General features: G+C 41.6%; 1 protein-coding gene across 6 annotated transcripts in view; it reads left to right on the forward strand.

Annotated features, from left to right (window-relative positions):
* The window catches only part of CNTRL (centriolin), a 75,745-nt gene that overhangs the window by 40,392 nt on the left and 13,299 nt on the right, over window positions 1–22,054 (forward strand). For 4 of the 6 annotated variants that reach the window (XM_031450351.2, XM_064490474.1, XM_064490476.1 and 1 more), the window contains 17 exons: window positions 334–468; window positions 3,543–3,688; window positions 4,629–4,836; window positions 5,330–5,509; window positions 7,352–7,531; window positions 8,272–8,388; window positions 8,658–8,802; window positions 9,406–9,554; window positions 11,240–11,420; window positions 12,444–12,757; window positions 14,100–14,305; window positions 16,331–16,523; window positions 18,719–18,849; window positions 18,988–19,128; window positions 19,206–19,332; window positions 20,094–20,258; window positions 20,998–21,157. In XM_031450351.2, coding sequence (XP_031306211.2) covers window positions 334–468; window positions 3,543–3,688; window positions 4,629–4,836; window positions 5,330–5,509; window positions 7,352–7,531; window positions 8,272–8,388; window positions 8,658–8,802; window positions 9,406–9,554; window positions 11,240–11,420; window positions 12,444–12,757; window positions 14,100–14,305; window positions 16,331–16,523; window positions 18,719–18,849; window positions 18,988–19,128; window positions 19,206–19,332; window positions 20,094–20,258; window positions 20,998–21,157 — 2,878 coding nt within the window. Of the gene's footprint in view, window positions 1–333; window positions 469–3,542; window positions 3,689–4,628; window positions 4,837–5,329; window positions 5,510–7,351; window positions 7,532–8,271; window positions 8,389–8,657; window positions 8,803–9,405; window positions 9,555–11,239; window positions 11,421–12,443; window positions 12,758–14,099; window positions 14,306–16,330; window positions 16,524–18,718; window positions 18,850–18,987; window positions 19,129–19,205; window positions 19,333–20,093; window positions 20,259–20,997; window positions 21,158–22,054 lie in introns of those variants that run through there. The other 2 variants (XM_064490475.1, XM_064490477.1) reach the window with 2 other exon arrangements.

The raw sequence follows: 22,054 nt of genomic DNA on the forward strand, positions 1-22,054 counted from the left end.
GTATTTGAGGACCACAGTGTGAGAAATGTTGGTCTAAGGGAAAAGAGCAGTAATTATTAAATCACTCACAGAGCTTTTAAAGGGCTCACCCATGGAGATTCTGATTTGGTGTATCTGGGCTGAGCTAATTTTGATGCTTACTTTTCCTTAAGTATTAATTGTTTAAGGAGGCATGTGAAAAGATTACCTTGGGCTTCTAATAACATAAAACTAAGTTACTGTTAAACCATAGCTAGCATGGGATTGCGTGTGTATGTAAATTTATTTAGGCCTTTTTAGATCATAAATTATTGCTGTTTTATGTTTTCATATCCTTGTTTTCTACGGCAATAGTTAGAACAGTCAGCTCTTCAAACAGAACTTGAGAAGGAAAAGCAAGCCCTCGAGAATGCCCTTGGAAAAGCCGAGCTCTCAGAAGAGAAGGAACAAGAAAATAGTGAGCTCCGCGCCCAACTGAAACAGCTGCAGGTAGAGACTTGTTGGTTCCCAGTACATCGTTACATAGGACACCCAAGGATGCTGCCATCCTTATTAGTCAAAACACTTCACAACCTGCTCTTGCATGCAGTAGTAAGCAACATGAATGTTTTGGAAAAAAGGGACTCTGGATGGGACAGTACCGCAGCCCCTGTTCCTTTGTGAGCCCATCATTTTAAGAGTATTAATATACACATCCTTTGTGTTGTTATGATGGTGCTAAGAGGTGGAGGTAGTGTCCATAATAAACAGAGAACACTGTGTAAACTTATGGTGACAGCAATTCCTTGCATTTCCCCTAAACGCAGATTTGTCACCAATTTGAGCTAAAATTATCGGATTGATGCATTCTTCTTCCACTGAAATATCTTTGTAATGATTTAGGAATTTAACTAGAGTGAGTTGCAGTTGAACTTCTGAATTGTAAAGTTTTCACAATCCTCTTCTCAAAAGGATTATTAAAAATGCAGTCATTTTACATTTGTCAGGGTTTCCTTTGGCAGAATATTTTTACAGCTATTATCACAATAATCTGCCCAATAAACTGCAGGCGAAGCAGGTGGACAGGATTTTCCAGGTAATTAAACTCTCTTAGAGAGGACAGATGTCTGAACAAACAGGTACCTGGATCAACATGCAGCTCTCTGGATCTGTGAGGTCAGCGGCCACTTGGCTGCCTGAGGTGACAGCTGCTCTACTCCACCAGGAATAAAGGAGCTGAGTTGCTGTGATTTGGGGGAAGGCTCCAAAAAGTCATGTAGTGGGGGGCTTCTGACAAATAGGACTAAATTCTCTCATCTTCCAATGCCTTGAATATCTTTTCCTCAAAGTTGAAGGAAATTTAATAACCTAGAATTTAATCATTTCAGCTTCTGAAGCAAGTATCATAAAAGTTATATATGTTTTCCATTCTTGTGTGAGTTGTGTGTGTGTGTGTATGTGTGTGTGTGTTGGGTGTTCATTGGATTTTTATTTTTCCTATGGAAATTTTCAAATAGTAACAAAAACAGAGAAAATAACCCTTTTGTTTACACAGTTTAAACAATTATCATCATTCTGCCATTCTTGTTTCAGTTAGTCCACATTTTTTTTCCTGGAATATTTTAAAGAAAATCTCATCCATATTTATTTCAACCATGAATACTTCAGGATATATCTCTTAAAGAAAATGACTAAAATAAATTCTTCAGGTGCCTTCTCTCCAAGGTAGAAACTGAGGTCAACTCTCCAGAATGCTGTGAGACTCAGTTAGAGCTAGGTCCTTTGCTTAATAACCTTCTGATAAGGAGTACAAGTTAAACTCTAATTAGTCTTTGTCAGAGTCATTTAGTTGCAGTGAACTGAAACCTAACACTAGCTCAAGGAAGGAGACAGATAGCTTGCTAGTGTCCATCTTTCAGGGCCTACTCAGCTCTCATTTCTCCTTCTCTGTCTCTCTGGGCATTGCGTTTGGCACAGCATTGACCCCAGCCCCAATCTGACCTAACTTTACAGTTCTAGCTCTTATAATACCGACTTGCTGTACTGGATCTTGGCTCAAATTTTGGAGAGAGTGAGAACTCGTTTTCTGGCTAGTCACTGGATTGCTGTCCTTGGGTCGGATCACCTGTGGCCAAATATGGGTGCCTCAGGGCAAAGGGCAGGGACAGTTTACAGATAAAAGACTTCAGATGAGGCAGGCATGTTCATTGCAGGGCTGAATTCTCCATTTTAGTTAACAGTGTTATACCGAGTTTGAAGAAAATTAATCACTCAAGTAGAATATAGGTATTCACGGGGAATAAAATCAATAGGATATAGAACTATTTTTCTATACAATTTAGAAAAATTTTAGCTGTTTCTTTTTACTTGAAAGAGGCATTGTCTGAATTTAATTGTGGGGTCAAGATATGTTTGTTAGTTTGTTAGTAGTGAAAATATGCTAGCATATAAGAAATACTCCCACAGAGAATTATAAGCTATTAGAGAAGCTTCATTGTTAGATACTCCATTTTTCAGTTGATTGGCAAAGCTGAGTATTATGAGGTGTTTTTTGTTTTTTTAACTTTGAATTACGTACATCTCAAGTATATACAAAAATAGAATACTAAAATGAATCCTCATGTACATCTCACCCATCTTCAAGTTACCAACACATGGTCTCTCTTATTTCATCTATAACACATGGCCAGTCTTATTTCATCTGTAATGCCCTCCACACCCCACCCCTCACACCTGTTCACAAGCTGAATTATTTTGAAGTAAATCCAAAACATCTGATATTATCTGTAAATACTGTACTATACTGTATGTATCTCTAAAATAAGGGTTTTAAAAAAGAAGCATAAGTGCAGATACCATTGTTACAGCTTAAAATTATAATAACTCCCTAATATTATCAAATACCTTAAGTATACAAATTTTTAAAATTACCTCATAAATTTTTTACAAGTGTTTTGTTGGAATCAGAATCCAAATAAGGTGCACACATTGCATTTGGTTGACTTGATTCTTCGGGTTTTTTTTTTGTGGTGGGGGGCGGTATTAGGTTTATTGTATTTATTTACTTTATTTTAAAGGAGGTACTGGAGATCGAACCCAGGACCTTGTGCACGCTAAGCACGCGCTCTACCACTGAGCAACACCCTCCCCCATGATTCTTAAGCCTATGGTAGTCTATAGGTTTGCTTTTTTCCCCTTTGTTACACATTAAAGAAAAGTAGGTCTTTGTCCTGTAGAGTTTCCCATAGTTTAGATTTTGCTGGTTGATCCCCATGGTGTTGATGTTCTTATTTCACATATGGAGGCTTATTTAGATTCAGATTTATATTTAGATTTTTGACAAGAAGACATTCACAAGTAATGTCCATAGGAACTTCTTTCTGCATCACATTGGGAAACATCATAATGCCTGGTTGGTTTGATCAACAGATATTGTCGACTCTAGTGGAAAGGGTTTTTTAAAAATTGATGAAAGGAGTTGAATAGAACTATCATATGGTAAGTAATACAGGCTGTGGATGGAGATGTAATTTTAATTTTGTTTTGGTAACTTTTGCCCCTCTCCATTTTACCCTCTTCCATAGGATGACAATAAACTGTTAAAACATCAACTTAAAGATTTCCAGAATCACCTTAACCATGTAGTTGATGGCTTGATTCATCCAGAAGAAGTGGCAGCTCGTGTGGATGAGCTAAGGAGAAAGCTGAAATCGGGAGCTGGGGAAATGAGGTAATGGAAGATCAAGACCTCCAGGTGCAGAGTGGGCCAAGCTGTAAATGTGAGGTTCAATGATAAAATCACCTTTCCAACTACTGGGTTTTCTTTGGTTTTTGTCTTTTGTTGTTGTTTTTTTAAAGTTTTTATTTTTAATGTAGGTACTAGGGATCGAGCCCAGGACCTTGCACGTGCTAAGCACTCATTTTACTGCTGAGCTCTACCCCCACCCTCTCCAACCACCATTAATGGCCGATTTCTTTTATAAGGTTCCCCCTTGTCATATTACCATGATTGAGACACAGATTGCTTTATTCAAATGGTCACTGATTTTTTTTAATCTTTTATACTTTGCAGTATTATTTAATTTAAAAGCCATAAACATTTTAAGAGTAACCCTTTCTTGAAAGTTTATTGCATATGGTCAGGGAGTAGAGCCACATTATGCATTTTAGACAGAAAACAAATACCAAAAGATAATTGAGGCTAATTTCAATATATGAAATGGACATTTATTCTTTGGACACATATTGTTAGCCTGATAGGAGCCTGTGCTTTTAGAGTGGCAACAGTCAGTCATTTGATAAAACAATGATTTACACTCAGGAGATGAGCAGTAATTTGCTACAGATGACACCAGTCCCATTCCACACAACTCAAAAATTTTTACTCCTGCCCCTGTGTTAGTGGCATGTGTGCACCCAACATCCAGCATCAAAAATAAAATGTCACTCCCTATACAGCCACTTAGGCTTAAAGTGACAACATTAAGGAAAAGGAAGATAGAGCAAGTCACAGTTCAACTCTTTTCCTTTCAGTCCTGCCAAGTCAAAGGTAGAGAGTTTTGGTAGAATGTGCAAGTATAAGAAGTGAGATAAAAACAACTGAGTAAGTAAAAAAAAAGTTTTAATTAAAAAAGTCACATTTCTTTCATCTTTTTTTCCCCCCTTACCAGCATACCTAGTCCTTCAGATGTCTTAGGGAAAAGTCTTGCTGATTTGCAGAAGCAGTTCAGTGAAATCCTTGCACACTCCCAGTGGGAAAGAGACGAAGCTCAAGGGAGAGAGAGAAAACTCCAAGAAGAAGTGGCTCTGCATCAAGAGAGACTGGCAAGCGGACAAGAAGAGTTCCGGCAGGCCTGCGAGAGAGCCCTCGAAGCAAGAGTAAGAGAAGGGCAAGAGACAGCTGAGGGAAGTGTTTAGAAAATATCCGTATTTCCCAGCAAATTACAGTGCTTCCTTTCTCGTGTAAATACAGTGTATTGTTATTTTCATTCCTAACAAGTCAAATAGGTGTGACTTAAATTCAACCCTGAATATGATTACTGATGTCAAAGTCAGGCTTCTTTGAGACACTGTGTTGTCCTTGTTTTAGAAGCAAGTGAGACGTTTCTTAACACGCAGGTAAATAATGCCACATTGCTAGAGTGTAATGTGGAGCCAGACTCCGATTTTTTGATATAATTATTTTAATGATGAGGCAAATATTTAAATGGATCCTAGAGAACAGTTGTGATAAAACCATGCCCAGTAACTCATTAGTACAACATTTCATCATACTCTCTAGTAAAATGAAATATAATTCCCTAGAAGGTTTTTATTTGGCTCAAAACATATTTTGCTTAAAAATCATCTTTGAAACTTGATTTGCTCACAGATTAATTTTGACAAGAGGCAACATGAAGCAAGAATTCAGCAGTTGGAGAATGAAATTCACTATTTACAAGAAAATCTAAAAAGTATGGAGGAAATCCAAGGCCTTACGGATCTCCAGCTTCAGGAAGCTGATGAAGAGAAGGAGAGAATCCTGGCCCAACTCCAAGAGTTAGAGAAAAAGGTGGGCAAGACACGTGAGTCCCTGCTGTCAGAGTCCTGCTCCTGGCAGTCGGGCCAGCTGAGACGGGTGTGATGCACAATCATTTCTGGCTGCATTGCTGCCCCGGGGGGGACCTGACCTAGAAAAACCTGGATCCGTGTCATCAAATCAAAGGCCCGAGACAAGGGCGCCATGATAGATGGAAAGCAGAGAACTGGGATGTAAGGAGTAACTTCAGAGTCGGTTAGGTGGTACTTAAATGCTACTGGGATGAGTTTGCCTCCTTCAGAACCCCTTGCCCAGTTGGACACATCTGTGGGATATTACTTTCAACTCCTCATTTTTCTAATGCCAGGCCTCTGAACTTATCCAAGCCCCCTCAGCCATCTACTCCCATTGTCATGCCCCAGACTTTGTTCAGTTCAGAAATTGCACCAACCACCTCTGAAGTCACAAACTGGAACATCCCACTCTGATCATAACCTCTTATCCTGTCAGCACCCTCACGCTGATCGTTTTTCAACCTTACTGATAATTCCAGTGCATCAGCCCCACCTTTTCTGTCTGTTATGCTTTGCTGTCTCTACTTTCTTCCTTGTCCAACTTAAATTCCATGGTCTGCTATTACCACCATTATTTTTTTCCAAATATCCTCAAATCCTTTGCCCTTTTATCTTCTATGATGAAACTGCAGCTGTCTACTTTCTTTGGACCTGCACCCATGGCTAAGTATTCCTGAAGAAAACAGTCGCCCTCCCAGGTGTAGTGGTCGCACTGTAAATGTTTGCCAGCGCACTCGGGCAGCACTCCCTTTTCTCTGGTGCGCTCACTCCCACGCTACAGTGTTCATACCTTCTCACGCCACACACCTGCCCTCGCCCTTCTCCCAGCCTTGGCCAATGACTTGCTTCATGCTTCACTGAGATCCCATCAGTTCCCAAGTCTTACTGAGTCTGCCTCCAAAATCTGTCTGAAATATTTGTATTTTTTTCCTTCTCCGGTGCCACCACCCTCATCCAGCCATCCCTTCACTTCTGGACAACTGCTGTGTCCACCTAACAGATCTCCCACTTGCACTCATGACCCCATTCCACAGAGCAGCCAACATGCTCTACCAAAAACACAAATAGGGTCTTGTCAGCCCTCCCCATCTCCTTTTCTTTCCAGCAGCTTCTTTTGTTTTTGGGATAAAGAAAAAATTCCTAAGCCTATGAGGCCCTGTGTGATTTTCCTGTTTGGCTGTCTCCTTTTCTCACCATGCTGCTGCTTTCAGTTCCTGAGAATTCCCAAGTTCTGTCTTTTTCCCTGGCCTTCCCACATGCCATTTCTTCTCCTGGACCGTGTTCCTGCACTGTTCTTCTGCCTGACTGCCCTCTCTCCACCAATCTACACCTTCCCTGCTAGCCTCTCACGTAATACCTTGTTCTGTCCCTTGATAGCAGTAATCACAATTTTAGTTATACATTTGTCTGTTATCTGTTTGATATGTGTCTCTTATAGGCTCCCTGAGGGCAGCAGCCAAGTCTGTTTTGTTTACCACCGTATGTCCAGTGCCTGACTCAGCCGTCACAAGGGGCTGGTCCATTGCTTGGTGATGATGCCAAGAAATGTTTTTACAACTAATGAATGGCTTTGTGATCACTAAGGATCTTGAATAAGAAACCCGATTTCATTTTAAGTTTATCATGCGGTTTTGAGATGTTTTTATTTATGTATGACTCAGGAGCACCTGCTATCTACCAGATACTGTTCAAGGCAGGGAGTGTGTGACAGTGAACAGAGTCCCTGCCCTCGTGCAGCTTACATCTTAATTCATTGCTACCACATGATTTATTGCTTTAATTAATGTTTCTTTTATTTTAGAAGAAACTTGAAGATGCCAAATCTCAGGAGCAGTTTCTTGGCTTAGATAAAGAACTGAAGAAACTGAAGAAAGCTGTGGCCGCCTCTGATAAGCTAGCTGCAGCTGAGCTCACCGTGGCCAAAGACCAGCTTAAGTCCCTTCATGGGACCGTTATGAAAATTAACCAGGAACGAGCAGAGGTGAGTCCCATGTACAGAACAGGTTTGCCACCTGGGCTGCTCCTGTCAAAAAACATAGCAACCTGTATTATTGATCTCTTGTTACAGACTTTGTCTCTTTTATAAACCATCATAAAGTTGTCTGTTTCTCTTCAGACCTAAAGATTTTATTTCCCCCACCACAGCCTTGCCATGGGTCCTGTACTCTACTGAGTCCTGAAGGAACTGTCCAATGAAACATAGTCTCCCTACCTCAAAGTGGAGGGATTTGCTTAGGGAGGTAGCTGTCAATACACACCTGACTTCAGGTCTTGCTGTATAATCCTTCTAGATCTCAACCTTTTCATCTTGTGCAGGCAGGTGATAATATGTTACTTCACAGGGTTGTTATGACTCCTGACTGAGGTAAGTCAGTTACAGTCTATAGGATGCAAGTGCTAATGAGATTAAGATAGTAGATCACAGGAGGGAAAATCTAATCATGGGAGTCCAGAGAGACACCAGCCGTGGAACACTGTAAAACAGGGAGGAAGAAATTAGCCCTTGCTCTTTCTGATGCAGCACCCTGCCACCTGGCCCCCACAGTGGGGCGGAGTGGGCTGCCAAGTGATGGGAACAGCACAGGTGAGGTGGGACTTGGCATCACACGTGCATGGGATAGCCAGGCAGGTGACCTGACGAAAACAGGAATCAGTCTGAGAAGAAGAAAGAAATGAAGAGAACGGCCTGCGAATGCAGTGGTGCCTTTCTGTCACTTCTAGGAGCTGCAGGAAACGGAGAGGTTCAGCAGAAAGGCAGCGCAAGCGGCCAGGGATCTGACCCGAGCAGAAGCAGAAATTGAACTCCTGCAGAATCTTCTCAGGGATAAAGAGGAGCAGGTCAGTTCTGGTACCCTGAGACCTCCTCCTTGTAAGTTGCTGAAAGACTGAATTACTGTTAGGTGACATCTCAAAGAATTTTGAGGTGCAATCAGTAGTCAGTACTTGATCCTCTACTGTGTGTCAGACATAGTACGATTTAAATGTAAGGAGTAATGCAGTTCCTCATTAGTAAAGTAAAAATCATAGAACTGCAATCGAGTTGCAAGGATAAGTGCATCTGGGAAAGAATATTCATTGGCAACTTTGTATATGTGATTTTTCAATAGTTTCGAATTGAGATGGAGAAAGTAGATGTAAGTACCAGAGGAGCAAGCTCACAGGTGCTAGAAATTGAGAAACTGAATGAGACCATGGAGAGACAAAGGACAGAGATCGGAAGACTGCGGAATTTACTAAACCTCACTGGGGCTGGTAAAGTATTGGGCTTTGATTTTGGTAGTGGTATTTTGTAGTTGTTCTAGAATCAAATCATCTTGTTTGTTTTTTACTTTTAGCAAATTTATTTAACTGTTAACAGAGCAATTCCATGCTTGATTTACAGAGCCGTAATAATTAGCATAATAAGTAAAAGCAAAGAATTTAAAAAACATTTTATCTAAGTGCAGTATTAAGGGACTTGATTTTAAAGAGAGAAGAGATTTATTTTTGTATTTTCCAAAAAAAATAATGTTTACAAATCTATTTCTCTGGCCCACTTTGTAAATGAACAGCAATAGGATATGTCTGTCCTCTTTATAGAAAGTGTTAGCAAAAATAAACAAGGTCCTACATATACATATATATATATATATGAATCACTATGCTATATACCAGAAATTAACACAACATTGTAAACTGACTATATTTCAATTAAAAAAAAAGTGTTAACGAAACTTTTTACCAAAGAACAGGCTAAAAGGCAATTTTGAGAAACTGATAAAAATCACTGGCTCTCATGGAATTACTTTTGTATTTTGAGAGAGAAAGGAAGGAGATGATTTCATACCAGCTTCAGAGAATGGCTTTCCTTTACAGATAACAAAGGAGGCTTTGAAAATGTTTTGGAAGAAATTGCTGAGCTCCGGAGAGAAGTTTCTTATCAGAACGATTACATCAGCAGCATGGCAGATCCTTTCAGAAGACGAGGCTATTGGTACTTTATGCCGCCACCATCATCATCAAAAGTAGGAAGTCTGTAGTGCTGGGAATGTGTACTGAATTTTCTTGAAGAAAGTGTGACAATGTTCCCTTCCCCAAATCTGTGATCAGGTGTCAAGAACCACAAAGCTAGGCTAAGCCATGCGTCAAGCTTCATAGGTATTTGTACTGTGTGAGATGTAAATAGGACATTCCCAAGGAACGTGGCAATTGCTTGTTCATGCTCAAGTGGTATGTTGTGGGGTCCTTGAATGAGGATCCCGTAAGGGGATAAAGTAATTTGAGCCCAGAGAGTGTTGAAAATGGCTGTTGAATTATACAGAGGCTCAGACAGAAAAATAGGTACCTTAATTTTATTTCATCTTAACAAACATTCATTCAGTGCTTACTGAGGTTTAAGTCAAGTGCTAGGCTTTGGTGGGGTTCCATGATACCTCAGAGAGCTCGTGGGCTGGTGAGGAAGACAGGCACACCAGTGTAATCCCAAAACAGTGACAGGCATGTGACAACAGACTAGACCTGTGCGCTCTAGTCGCAGAGAGGTGTTACAGATTCATCTCATGGGGATGTTTAGGAAAGAAGGTTTCACAAGCAGGGGCGTGAAGTCAGTACTTAGCAAGCCTCGAAGGATGGACTTTCAGGAGGGAGGAGCAGCCTGCAGGGAAGAGGAGAAGTGGCTTACCCATGGCAGGTAGCCTTACGGGGCTGGAGGGTTGGAGGGGAACAATGACAGGTGAAGCTGGAAACATAGATTGGGGTCGTGCTTTTTTTTTAAAAAAAGGGTCCCAAAACCCCTTGCATTTAATTATGCAGGTCTTGGGAAACTGTGGTTGCACGTACTATGATCAGAGCTGTACTTGAAGAAGAATAGTCAGGCAGAGTGAGAAGGCTAGACTTGCAGTGGGTGAACTCTGTGTGGGTTGTTTGAGCTCATTCAGATGAAGGTTAGAAGAAGCCAGAGCTGGAGCAGCGGAGTTGGAGAAGAGATGAGACTGAGGGATATTCAGGGAGCAAAATGGTCGGGGCTTGCAGCCTGGGGCTTGTGGGAAGGAAGGAGAGTAAGTGGTTCTCATTCAAAGCGGGGGTTGGGGGGGCGGCGTCTGGGTGACATCCTGTTAGAATCAGCTGACAGCAGCAGTCAGGAGAAGCAGCCCTGACATGCTAGGATCCCAGGGCCGTGTAGACTTAATCACAGCCCCCAAGAGCACAATCTGAGATCCTCCTCCCAGAAATCTAAAGGAAACCAGACGTCCTTGGCACAACCCAGGCTGCAGGTGGAAGCCGTGTAGGCTAGAGCAAAACATTGTAAGCCTGAGCTGGACAAGGGTTTGGAGGATAGACCTACGACTGGGAAGGAGGAGGGAGGCTGACAGAGTAGAGCTTGAAAGCCATGCCAGGCTCCCAGGATAGCAGGAGACTAATATCCCCAGATTGTCTCGAAGGCTTCTAATTTCCTTGGTCTTGGTTGCTGGGCCATCAAGGAGAAGGCAGAAGAAGAGAAACCATAAGGGAAGATGAGTACGGGAGAAGGCAGGCTGGTACCTGTGCAGTTTACATGACCATGTGATCATGTCCCACTCTGTGAACAGTGAGAATTATGATGTGTGAAAAGAAACCAGTTCTTTTTCAACTTTGCTCTAGACTTTGACATTTCTCCATATTGGCCATTTTATTTGCAAGAGATAGTGTGCTCTGCTGTTATATATTTTAGGTCTCCAGCCGCAGTTCCCAGGCCACCAAGGACTCTGGTGTCAGCCTAAAGCGCACAGCCTCGACTCCCATTAGAAAACCATGGCAGGATGGGAAGGAAGGCAGTGCACCCCCACCTGCTTCAGGATACTGGGTTTATTCTCCCATCAGGAGTGGGTTACATAAGTCATTTTCAAATAGAGGTAAGTTAAATCACATAAAGGAAGTTGTATTTCTCGTACCTGTGTAATAGCTTTTTATTGGTTCCCTGAAATCCATAAGACACCATCCAAACTCTTAGCTTGCTCTGCAAGGCGCTCTGTGATCTGGTCTTGGCCAGTGACCTTTAGTCTCAGCTCCCATCACTCTCCCACCTGTCAGCCACACCCTTGCCATGTTTCTCAAACCTCCATGTTTTAAACCCTCTGTTTGGAGTGTCCTGCTTCTTCTTTTCTTGCCCAAACCTGTTCCTACTCAACAAGACCCAGGTCCTCAGACAGCACTCCTTTTATGGACCCCTCCCCTCCCTTCTTCCTTACCCAGGTGGACTGAGCAGCGTCTTCGCCTGTGCTCCGGGGTCATGGCAGCTTCCATCCTTGTATCATGGCATTAATTAGCTCAACTGAAATGAAGTGCTAAATGTCTGTCTCCCAGAGCCCCATGGGGGCGAGTCAGTCCTGGCGCCTTCACTACATAGCTGTGTCATCCTAGGCAAATTATTTAGCTGCTCTGAGACTGTTAGTCTGTAAAATGGGGATATTGCCTTCTGAGAATTTGTTCATTCAGGAGCAATTGAGTGCCTGCTGTGTGCTAGGATCTCTGCCGTCAATGATAACAGGTCAGTGAGCCAACACCAGAGAGGCTGTGTGTCAGGATAGTGGTAACTACTGGGGCTGTGGGATCTCACAGCACTTCTTTGCTGGTCCTTTATGTAGCCTGAAGCAGGCACCCAAAGGCTTGCTGAATGAATGAATGAATGAATGAATGAATGAATGAATGAAGATAGAAAAAACCAAACCAACAGATAGGCACAAGAAAAAACTCAAGTTCAGCTAATGAAAGTAATTTGAATCCCTGTTTTGATCTCCCTTTCAAACTGCTTTTGACCTCATTCACAGAATTTTATTTTCACATCTTTGGTATCCTGTCCTGAATGCTGCTGTTCTCTGCTAAACTTGTTTGCCTAGTAAGCAATGGGGCTGAAACGCTCTTCTGTTTCTTTCAAGATGCAGACAGTGGAGGAGACAGCCAGGAAGAAAGCGAGCTGGATGACCAAGAGGACCGCCCTTTTGTGCCTCCTCCTGGATACATGATGTACACCGTGTTCCCCGACGGCTCTCCTGTTCCCCAGGGCATGGCCCTGTATGCGCCACCTCCTCCTCTGCCCAACAATAGCCGACCTCTCACCCCTGGCACTGTCGTTTATGGCCCGCCTCCTGCTGGGGCCCCCATCGTATATGGGCCTCCACCCCCCAACTTCTCCATCCCCCTCATCCCTATGGGTGTGCTGCATTGCAATGTTCCAGAACACCACCACTTAGTAAGTAGAGAGACATGAGGCCCCTATCCACACTGCTTCCATGGGAGGCTGAATAAGGCTGTACACTTAACGAGTTGACCTGCTTATGAGTAGATTGTATCTGAAAAAGCTTGTATATTTTTCTATTGACAAGTACTATATTAATGTGTATGAGTAGGTGTAATCACACACTCGTGCTTGTTCTTGTACACATACATATTTATGTTTGTGTGTGCGCACACACACGTATGTGCTTATGTATAAACACATGTCTGAGCAGCACACAGCAAGGCTTTGGTGGGAATTATCTCTGGGTGGTGAGATTAATGATTATTCTTTCTTTTCATAGTTCTTATCTTACTGGGCACATAATTTTGTACTCAGTTCTTCCCACTCAATGTTACAAGCATTTCTCCCAGGGCTTTGCAAGTGTTTTTAAGCAGTATTTTAATGACTGCGTAACATTTCTTTATCTGTAGGCGCTGTATTCGATTTAACTGTAAACTTTTATTGTATTCCTATTTTTCCCCTAGTGTAGATTCCAAGAAATGATTGATTACTTCCTAATCACTGGCTCACTTTACAGTTTTGGTTCTAAAGAAATAAAATGCGTTATAAACACCTCCTTCAAACTCAAGGCACCGGGAGCTCTTTATTTTTTCCTTTTCCTGTCAGTGGATTGAGAGGAAAATAAAGGGCAAGGACACCTGGGTGTCTAGCCACCAGCCCGTTTTAATAGGTCAGACTGGTTGCCCAGGAACTGCAGACATTTAAATGGGTACAATGGTAGTTGCGTTACCTTACCGTTTTCGGTGCACGCTGTGTTGATAGCGGTCATGTTGGTTCCGCAGCTGGTTCTTTTACCCTCCACCAGCCCCCGACTGTTTCTGTAGTTACTCAGGTGCACCTGTGTATACACCTCCCCACATCTGCACGTTATTTCTTCCGCTTAGTTCTTTCCCATTTCATTTCTTAGTCAAGTCCCAGGCAGCACGCCTCTTCCTTCAGGTGGCCTTCTCAGTCAGCTCCCCTCCCATGTGCCCAGAGGAGGGAGGGGCCTCTGTGTCTTCTGTTGGGTGCTGAGCTCCAGAGCCAGAGGCGACCCGTCAGAGGTGCTTGGTGAATGTTTCTAAACCACAGCTGGACTGATGGAAGGGTTATAGGCTCTCTTGGTCTGTCAGTTTCATCTCGGGCATGTGAAGAAATTGGCTTGACTTAATTTTTCTTTTCCTGCTGAAATCTTGTAAGCTACCACCACTTTGAGGTCATAGATACCACTTTAACCACAGTTAATTTCAGTGTTTGGCAGGAAAAAGGGGAAACATCGTGACGTTTCAGTATTGCATTTTTTTTCTTGGTTTAGGAGAATGAAGTTTCTAGATTGGAAGACATACTGCAGCATTTAAAATCAAAGAAACGGGAACCATGGATGAGAGTATCCAAGCGGCAGTCTGAGAAAGAAATGGAAGAACTACGTAGTAATATTGATGATCTTTTACAAGAGAAGAGAGACTTAGAGCATGAAGTAGAAGAATTACATAGAATCATCCAGAAACATCAACAGCGAAAGTAATTATTAGCCATTTATTTTAATAATTCGGTTGAATGTAATATTAGTTCATTAAGGTAACCTAAGTCAGTGTTGTCCAGTAGAACTTTCTGTGATCTTTGGAATGTTCTAGACCTGTACTGCCCAAACAGTAGCCCCTGTGCACATGTGGCTGTTGAGCACTTGAAATGTGGCTGATGGAACTGAGGAACAGAAATTAATTTAAATTAATTTAATAGCCACATGGTGATGACAGGAGTGGACAGTGCAAGTCTAAGTTCTTGGCCAGTAACCCAGGTCAGCTCTCCTTGGAGAATGGCACAACCACCCTGCCCAGCTCCCCTGGCTGAAAACACTCCAGGTGTCCTTACCTCCTTCCTTCCGTCACTCCCCCAGGCACCCAGCTGTTCTCCAAGTCCTTCTGTCTCTACACACAGAGAGTGCTCACACTGGCCCTCTTCTTTCTTCTCCGCTGCCCTGGCCTCGAATCATTCTCATCTTAGGTCATTGTAATAGCTTCCACCCTGGCCTTCCAGGTCTAGTCTCTTTTTGTCCATGCTACCCGCCACATGGCTACAGACCTGACCGTGGCACTCTGCCGTGTGACTTTCATTCCCATCAGAATATATACTGCCCTCCGAGAGGGCAGTTACATCTGCCCCTCCTTTTTAATCCTGCACAGTAACTCTGCCCCTCCTTTTTAATCCTTCTCTCCTGCACAGTGTTCATTCTAGCCCTCTGTACTTTGCTGTGGTTTCCCCGAGCACCACGTTTTCTCCTGCCTCCCTAGCTTTGCACATACTGTACTCTGAAATGGCTTCCCGACCTGTCCCCTGCCTGACTCCAGTGTGTCTCCAGATGAAGGTCGGGGGTCCCCTCTTACACAAAAGCTTTCTCAGGCTCCCACAATTTGGGGTTGGCGACTTTGGCACAGTGCCGTTCATACCGTATTGTAAGACACCCAAGAGGGCGGTAGCCGAGCCTCCCTCTCTCTGCTCCAGCATCTGGCACAGGCGCCATTAACGAACGTGGTATCTGCTCTTGGGTGTGCTGTGGAGAAGCCCATGTTCTGCAGTGGACCATGAGTTATGACAGTTCCCCAGTGTTTGTCGCTGAAGCCAGACTGGCTTAGGTACCAGGGTTGTGGGGAGACCTGTGGAGGACACAGGTGAGTGAGGTATGGTCTCTGCCTTCTAGAAGCAAACACAAGAGAGACTAATAGACCAGACAGAGAAAAGCAAGCGGAGGCCAGACTGAGAGAAGACTGGGGCTGGGTGTTTGAGGGTCTGGGGGATGCTTATATCATTTTTGTAGGTGTGCATGTTGGGGAGGAGGTGAAGCTTTTTGAAAGGGATACATAGGGCAGTGAGATAACAACATCCTAGTTATAAAAGTATAAGAAACGATCATTTTAGGAAATTTGGAAACCACAAAAAGTGTTCAAAGATGAAAGTAAAAATCATCTGTATGCCCTCATTTAAAGAGAAAGAATCTGTTAATATGCTGATGAATTTGTCTTCATGTTTTTCTGTCCTAGACAGTCCCATTTGCAAGTAATTTTGACTTCAGCCTTGACGTACCAGATCCTGTGTTAAGCTTTCTGAATTGTCACATATCGTCACCATAATTTAGTCTAGCAGCAGCTGAGGTAGTCTTTAGGGCAGCCAGTGAGCTGGGCCTTGAAGGATAGTTTTGAGAGAACAGATGATTACTGTGGCAGTATTTTGCCTTACTTTTATACCACATAAGAATGGAAGTGTCAGCATTGTCTTGACCAAGTGCTGACAAAAAAATATAAGTAATCTTTATATTTAATAGGAGAAAACCATTGCATCATACATTAACATGTTATACACTTACTGTCAATAGTAATAGTCATGTTGAATAAGAAGGTAAACATAGATCTTGAACATTATCAGGGGTAGCTGTCTGTCCTATCCCTTCTCATATAAAATTGGAAAAATCACTATATCTTTTTACCAGGCTACAAGTGTGTATATTATCACATTTTAAATCTCTTGATGTGTGCATATATAATTTTTTAGAGACTTCATTGATGGAGATGTTGAGAGTCTTATGGATGAATTAGAAGTAGAAAAATCACTCAGACACCATGACAACATCGTAGATGAAATTGAGTGCATCGAGAAGACCCTCCTGAAACGTCGAGCGGAGCTCAGGGAGGCCGACCGACTGCTGGCGGAGGCTGAGAGTGAACTTTCATGCACAGCAGAGAAAGTATGTGCGGTCGTGGTTTGGGGTGAGATGGCTTCACTGTCGTCGGCAGGAAGGGTTAGAAAGAAAACGTGATAAGAGCACAGTGGTCCAAGTCAGACAGGCTGTGCTCTGCTAGTTAAGGAGCTGTGGGCAAGTCACTTAAGTCCCTGAGCTTTGCTTGTATCTGTAAATTCAGGCTAAGAAAACCTAAGCTGTTCAGTGTACATTAAATGAAGTAGCATATTTAAAGCTCCTGAAAGTCATTTAGTTCCTAACACACCCCATCTCCTTGTCCTGTGTATCTCTTTGTAAAATTATTTGGACTCTGATATCTGAGTTTGTTAAATAAGTCAGTCTTATATTATTATAAAACAACAATGGACCTCACAAGACTCTTAGTCTCACTTTGTTCCCCAAGTTGATGGTGATCTAAAATCAAATATTTTTTGGTTTCGGTCTTAAAGGCAGAGGAAGTTGGCGAGAAAGAGGAGCGGCCTTTTATGGAGCCCCTGCTATGACCACACATTGGCTGTTTTATAAATACCACTTCATTTAACCTTCCTGGCAACCCTGTAAGATGGTCGTTAGCCCAGTTCACAGATGTAGCTCAGAGAGGCTGGTGACTAGCCCACACAGCTAAAGTTCTACCTCACGAAGTGAGCTTTTTCAGTCAGATGAGAATTCTAGGGTAAAAAAAGTCCCATATCCACATGGAGCACCTCAGGAACTATTATTTTTGTATTGTTATTTCAATATGGGTTGATTTAAATAAATAGAAACCTGTTACCCAGGAACTGAAAGGAAGGATTTATTTAAGAAATTCTGTGAGTGATGACTTTGCTTTGATAAGAATGGGAAAACGTCCTCATCTCTTTTCAGATGATGAGTTCCCTCTTCTGTCACATGTTAGATTACTGTGAGAAAAAATAGGTGTGAGCAGGACTAGAGAAAAATTAATCGCTAGTGGTAAAAAGAAAATCGCTGAGACCAGCAGTAGGCAGAGACAGGAAGTGGGCTGAGGCTAATAAGCTCCTCCCCCTTCATCCTCCCAAAGTGACTCTGGGAGACAGCTTGTTAAGGAGGAAGAGGGAAGGAGAGAGTGCTGCATTTTGTAAGGAATGTGCCAGACGTGTTAAAACTTGTCATAGAAAAAGATTAACAAAACACTACTTAGAAATGTGGCTGGCTTTCTGGAGTGTGTAGTGAGTTTTGTCCAATGCTTGCTGATGAATCTGGTAGAAACCAGCCATCTGAAGTGGAAGGAAGGGTGGTAAAATTAGTCTAGCTCTTTGGGAGCTGGCCAAACTCTCGCATTCACACGGGGTATTTGCTGGACAGGTTTCACATAGAGACACCTCTGACCTGAGCACAACTGCAACACTGAGTTTTTGGGCTGAAAGTCAGTCACTGCTCAACCAAGTGCAAAGTGTACTGTTTTCAGACCCCTTATGACATTGTTCTGAGCCTTTTATTTTAGACAGAAAAAGAAACCAAGTTGATTTTTTAAATGTTTTTGCCAAATTTTGCGTAGGAAGATTTTGAAAGACTTTAAAACTATGTAATATTTGTTTCTCAGCCATAGTTAAATCATCCTTAGATTAATGGGGTTTTACTTAACAGGATGATATATGGAGTAAAGCAAGAATCTCTATGTGGAGGGAATATTGATAAAAATCACTTGATTGACACTTGTAGATATTTTCAATTGGAAAAAATAATGTAATAATATTACAGATCATTTTTAAGTAAAAGATCCTCTACTGTCTCACCACCGTCAAATGACTGTTTTAATTTTTTTGTAGCCTTTCTGTCTTTGTTGACAAGATACAGTTTTACATAGTTGTTCTTATCGTGCTTGTACCATTTTAAATTTATTTTTTTCAGCCAACAGTGTGTAATTAGCATTCTTCCATGTTTCTACATTGCCATCTTATTTTAAAGGCTACATAGTATTCTGTTGCGTTGATGCATTCTCACTTACTGAATCTATTATTTGTCAAATCTTATATTATTTCAGTATACAATGAGCATTTCTTGGGTAATAATTCTTCTGAATTCTTTTCTGAAAATTGGAGACTCAAAATGAATGAACATTCTTTATCAGTCTTTCTGTATTGCCTTGTTGTTCTTCCAGAGGAGTTGTACCAGTTTACACTACCAGTAGCTATGAGAGAGTATTGTAACTGAATTGCTTTTAATGACAGTTTCTTTTCTAGGCAAAAAATGCTGTTGAAAAGTTCACTGATGCCAAGAGAAACTTACTGCAAACTGAGAAAGATGCTGAAGAGCTAGAAAGGAGAGCTCAGGAAACTGCGGTCAACCTTGTCAAGGCTGATCAGCAGCTCAGGTGGGTGGAATCCCTCAGCCATCGGTGTATTCAGTGAGATGAATGAGAAGTTTGATTCCAGAGGATGATAATTGCTTTATGGTGAGTAATGCATGTTAAGTCTAAGGAGCCTGAGGGAAATAAAGCAATGTGTTTTAGATTGCTCCAGGCTGACACAAAGGATTTGGAACAGCACAAAATCGAGCAAGAAGAAATCTTGAAAGAGATAAACAAAGTAGTTGCAGCAAAAGACTCAGACTTCCAGTGTCTAAACAAGAAGAAGGAGAAACTGACAGAAGAGTAAGTATGGCCTCTGTAGGGCTTCACGGAGCTCTGTCTCCCTTCCTGCCTGCTCTAGCACTGCCCCTGCTTTGCAGGCTGCAGAAGCTGCAGAAAGACATCGAGACCGCAGAACGCACTGAGGATCACCACCTGCAGGTGCTTCAGGAGTCGGAGACCCTCCTGCAGGCCAAGAGAGCGGAGCTGGAAAAGCTGAAAAGCCAGGTATGGCAGCAGACACCTTGAAAAACCAGTTCACCTGCTTTGAAACCTACATTCATGTTATGGTTGTAAAAAGTAATACACGTTGGACTGTGGAAAAGACTGGAAAATACATAATAAATTACAAAGCATTAAATGAGGTGATGTATCCTAGTGGTTAAGACTCCAACCCAGTTTGAATCTCAACTCAGTATAATATGCTATTGAATAAAACAAGTGAGTCTCAAAACAGGATACACTCGGATTATTTATGTTAAATGTGTTTATGAACATTTGTGTTTGAAGTTTTAGTCTTACAGCAAAGTACAAAAGCGGTCATCTGGTAAGGGGGGATTTCAGTATTTTCTGTTTTCTTCCTTTGCACGTCTGGGTTTTCTGCTTTTCTATAAATGAATATGTATTGCCCTCAAAATTGTAAGTTTTAAATTTACGGAATGAGTAATTCTGTAAAATCCCTGCCTAACTTCCATTGCCAAGGTAGTTGTCAGCTGGAATAAGGTGCAGATCTGAAAGTTCTTTGAAAACCATAACCTGAGGGATAGTCGCTATTATCACATTGTTGTTTTTGCTGTGATTTGAGTGTTTTTACGTATGTGAGCTCAAGGCCTTACTTAGGCATTTTATGCCTGCACGTCCAGCCTGGCCTTCCTGACTCTTGCAGCTAGGAATAATTTCCCCGCACAACCTTTAGCTGGACTAAATATTCTTATCCTCCATCTCAGCACTTTGTCAAGCTTTGCATTCTTTCATTTCCTTTAATGCAGGTGGCGGGTCAGCAGCAGGAGATGGCTGTCTTGGACAGACAGTTAGGGCAAAAAAGGGAGGAGCTGCATCTGCTCCAGGGAAGCATGGTCCAGGCCAAAGCTGACCTCCAGGAAGCGTTGAGACTGGGAGAAACTGAAGTCACTGAGAAGTGCAATCACATTAGGGTACGTTTTTCAGTAGTTTCTCTTAAGAGTCCTAGGATAGTGCTATAGATTTGTTTTGAGATACTTTCATTTCAAATATAAATTCCTAAATCTTGACTCCTCTGTAACATCAGGTTGGTGTTGTGTTATGTATCCATGCTGTGGCTGCCATGTGTAGCTCTTTCCCCATATTGTTTTCTGGACATGCCCAAGGTTTTCTGCCTCTGTGCCTTTTTCATACCATTTCTTGTCCAGGAATTCTCTTTCTGGGAATGTCCAGATGCAACCCAATTTTCGTGGTCCAGCTTCATGTCACTAAGAAGACTTCTTCAGTTTTTCCTTTACCCTAGAATGTGTTTCTCTCACTTCTGAGTTGGCAGCACTCTGCACATTTCCTGGGGCATCTAGCCTTCCGTGATCTTGTTTATGTTCCCTGCCTTACTTCCCCACAGGGTGCTAAGCCCCTTGAGGGCAGGAGAGGTATCTGAATCAGCCTTTTTTCTCTATAACACATCGCCTTGCTCATAGTAAACACTGCACATACATTTTAAATGAAGATAGTATGTTACTGTCTTACTTCTGTTATACTAAAATATGTTAGTGTAAAATATATTGCTGCTCTTGACATAAAACACAAAAAATGAGCTTGTTTCCAAATGAAAATTGCTGTGAAATGAAACAGTAACAGAATGATTTTAAAGTAATTTCCATTCATAATTTAGTGGAGATAGGTTGACTTTTTTTTTTTTTTTTTGCACAGGAAGTAAAATCTCTTTTGGAAGAACTCAGTTTTCAGAAAGGAGAACTGAATGTCCAGATTAGTGAGAAAAAAACTCAACTTTCACTTATAAAGCAGGAAATTGAAAAAGAGGAAGAAAATCTTCAGGTAGTTTTAGGGCAAATGTCTAAACATAAAACGGGTAAGTTTAAAGGAAAACAAAGATACAAAGTTTGGAAATGTCTATATTCCAGGTAACAGAAAAAAATACAAATGGTCAAGTAAACTTTTAAAGTTTAATCTTATTACTTACTAATCAAAGAAAAGCTTTTGCGTGTAAAAGGAATATGATATTTTCTGCCATTCAAGTCGATTAAAAGCAAAATAATCATATTCATTGCTGCCCTGGGTGTGATGAAAGAAGTGCACTTGGGGCTGTTGATTGAAGTATGAATTGGAGCAGCCCCTAGTGCTGTACGGCCCTTAAAATTCACACCTGTTAAACCAGGTAGCCCATTTCTGTTTATCTCGAGAGGACAAGCATTTATGCACATTGCAGCGATGTTTATTTCTTTTTGTTTTTTAAGAAATAAATCTTTATTTCCTTTTTTTTCACAAATTAAGCTGACTGAGTCAGTTACTTGCAGCAGAATTTATAATGACATAATTTGGAAACATGACCAATTTAAAAACCATATTTTGGCATTTAATGACATGCAAAAATGCTGATGAGAGAATGAAAAAGAGATAAAAACTGAATATAGGGTATAGTCCCAGTTTATTTTCAGGAGTGTGTGTGTGTGTGTGTGTGTGTTCGTGCGTGCATGTGCGTGTGTGTGCACATGCACGTGTGAGCTCCTGGAAGGAAACACATCAAAATGCTGTTGCATAGCGATTGTCTTTGGCTAGTAGGATAGTGATGGGTATTCATTTTTTTCTTGGATACTTTTTTCCAAATTTTCTATAATAAGCAAATATTTTTGTAATCAGAAAAAGTGGTTAATATTTTTTAATCTAATTGTATAAATCTCAGCTGATAGATTTTAGTTTTTCCTGTTTATTTTGATTTAAATTATTTTAGGCAGGTTAAGTGCTTTTA

This window comes from Camelus dromedarius, chromosome 10, assembly GCF_036321535.1.
Source record: "Camelus dromedarius isolate mCamDro1 chromosome 10, mCamDro1.pat, whole genome shotgun sequence".
NCBI classification, from domain to species: domain Eukaryota; kingdom Metazoa; phylum Chordata; class Mammalia; order Artiodactyla; family Camelidae; genus Camelus; species Camelus dromedarius.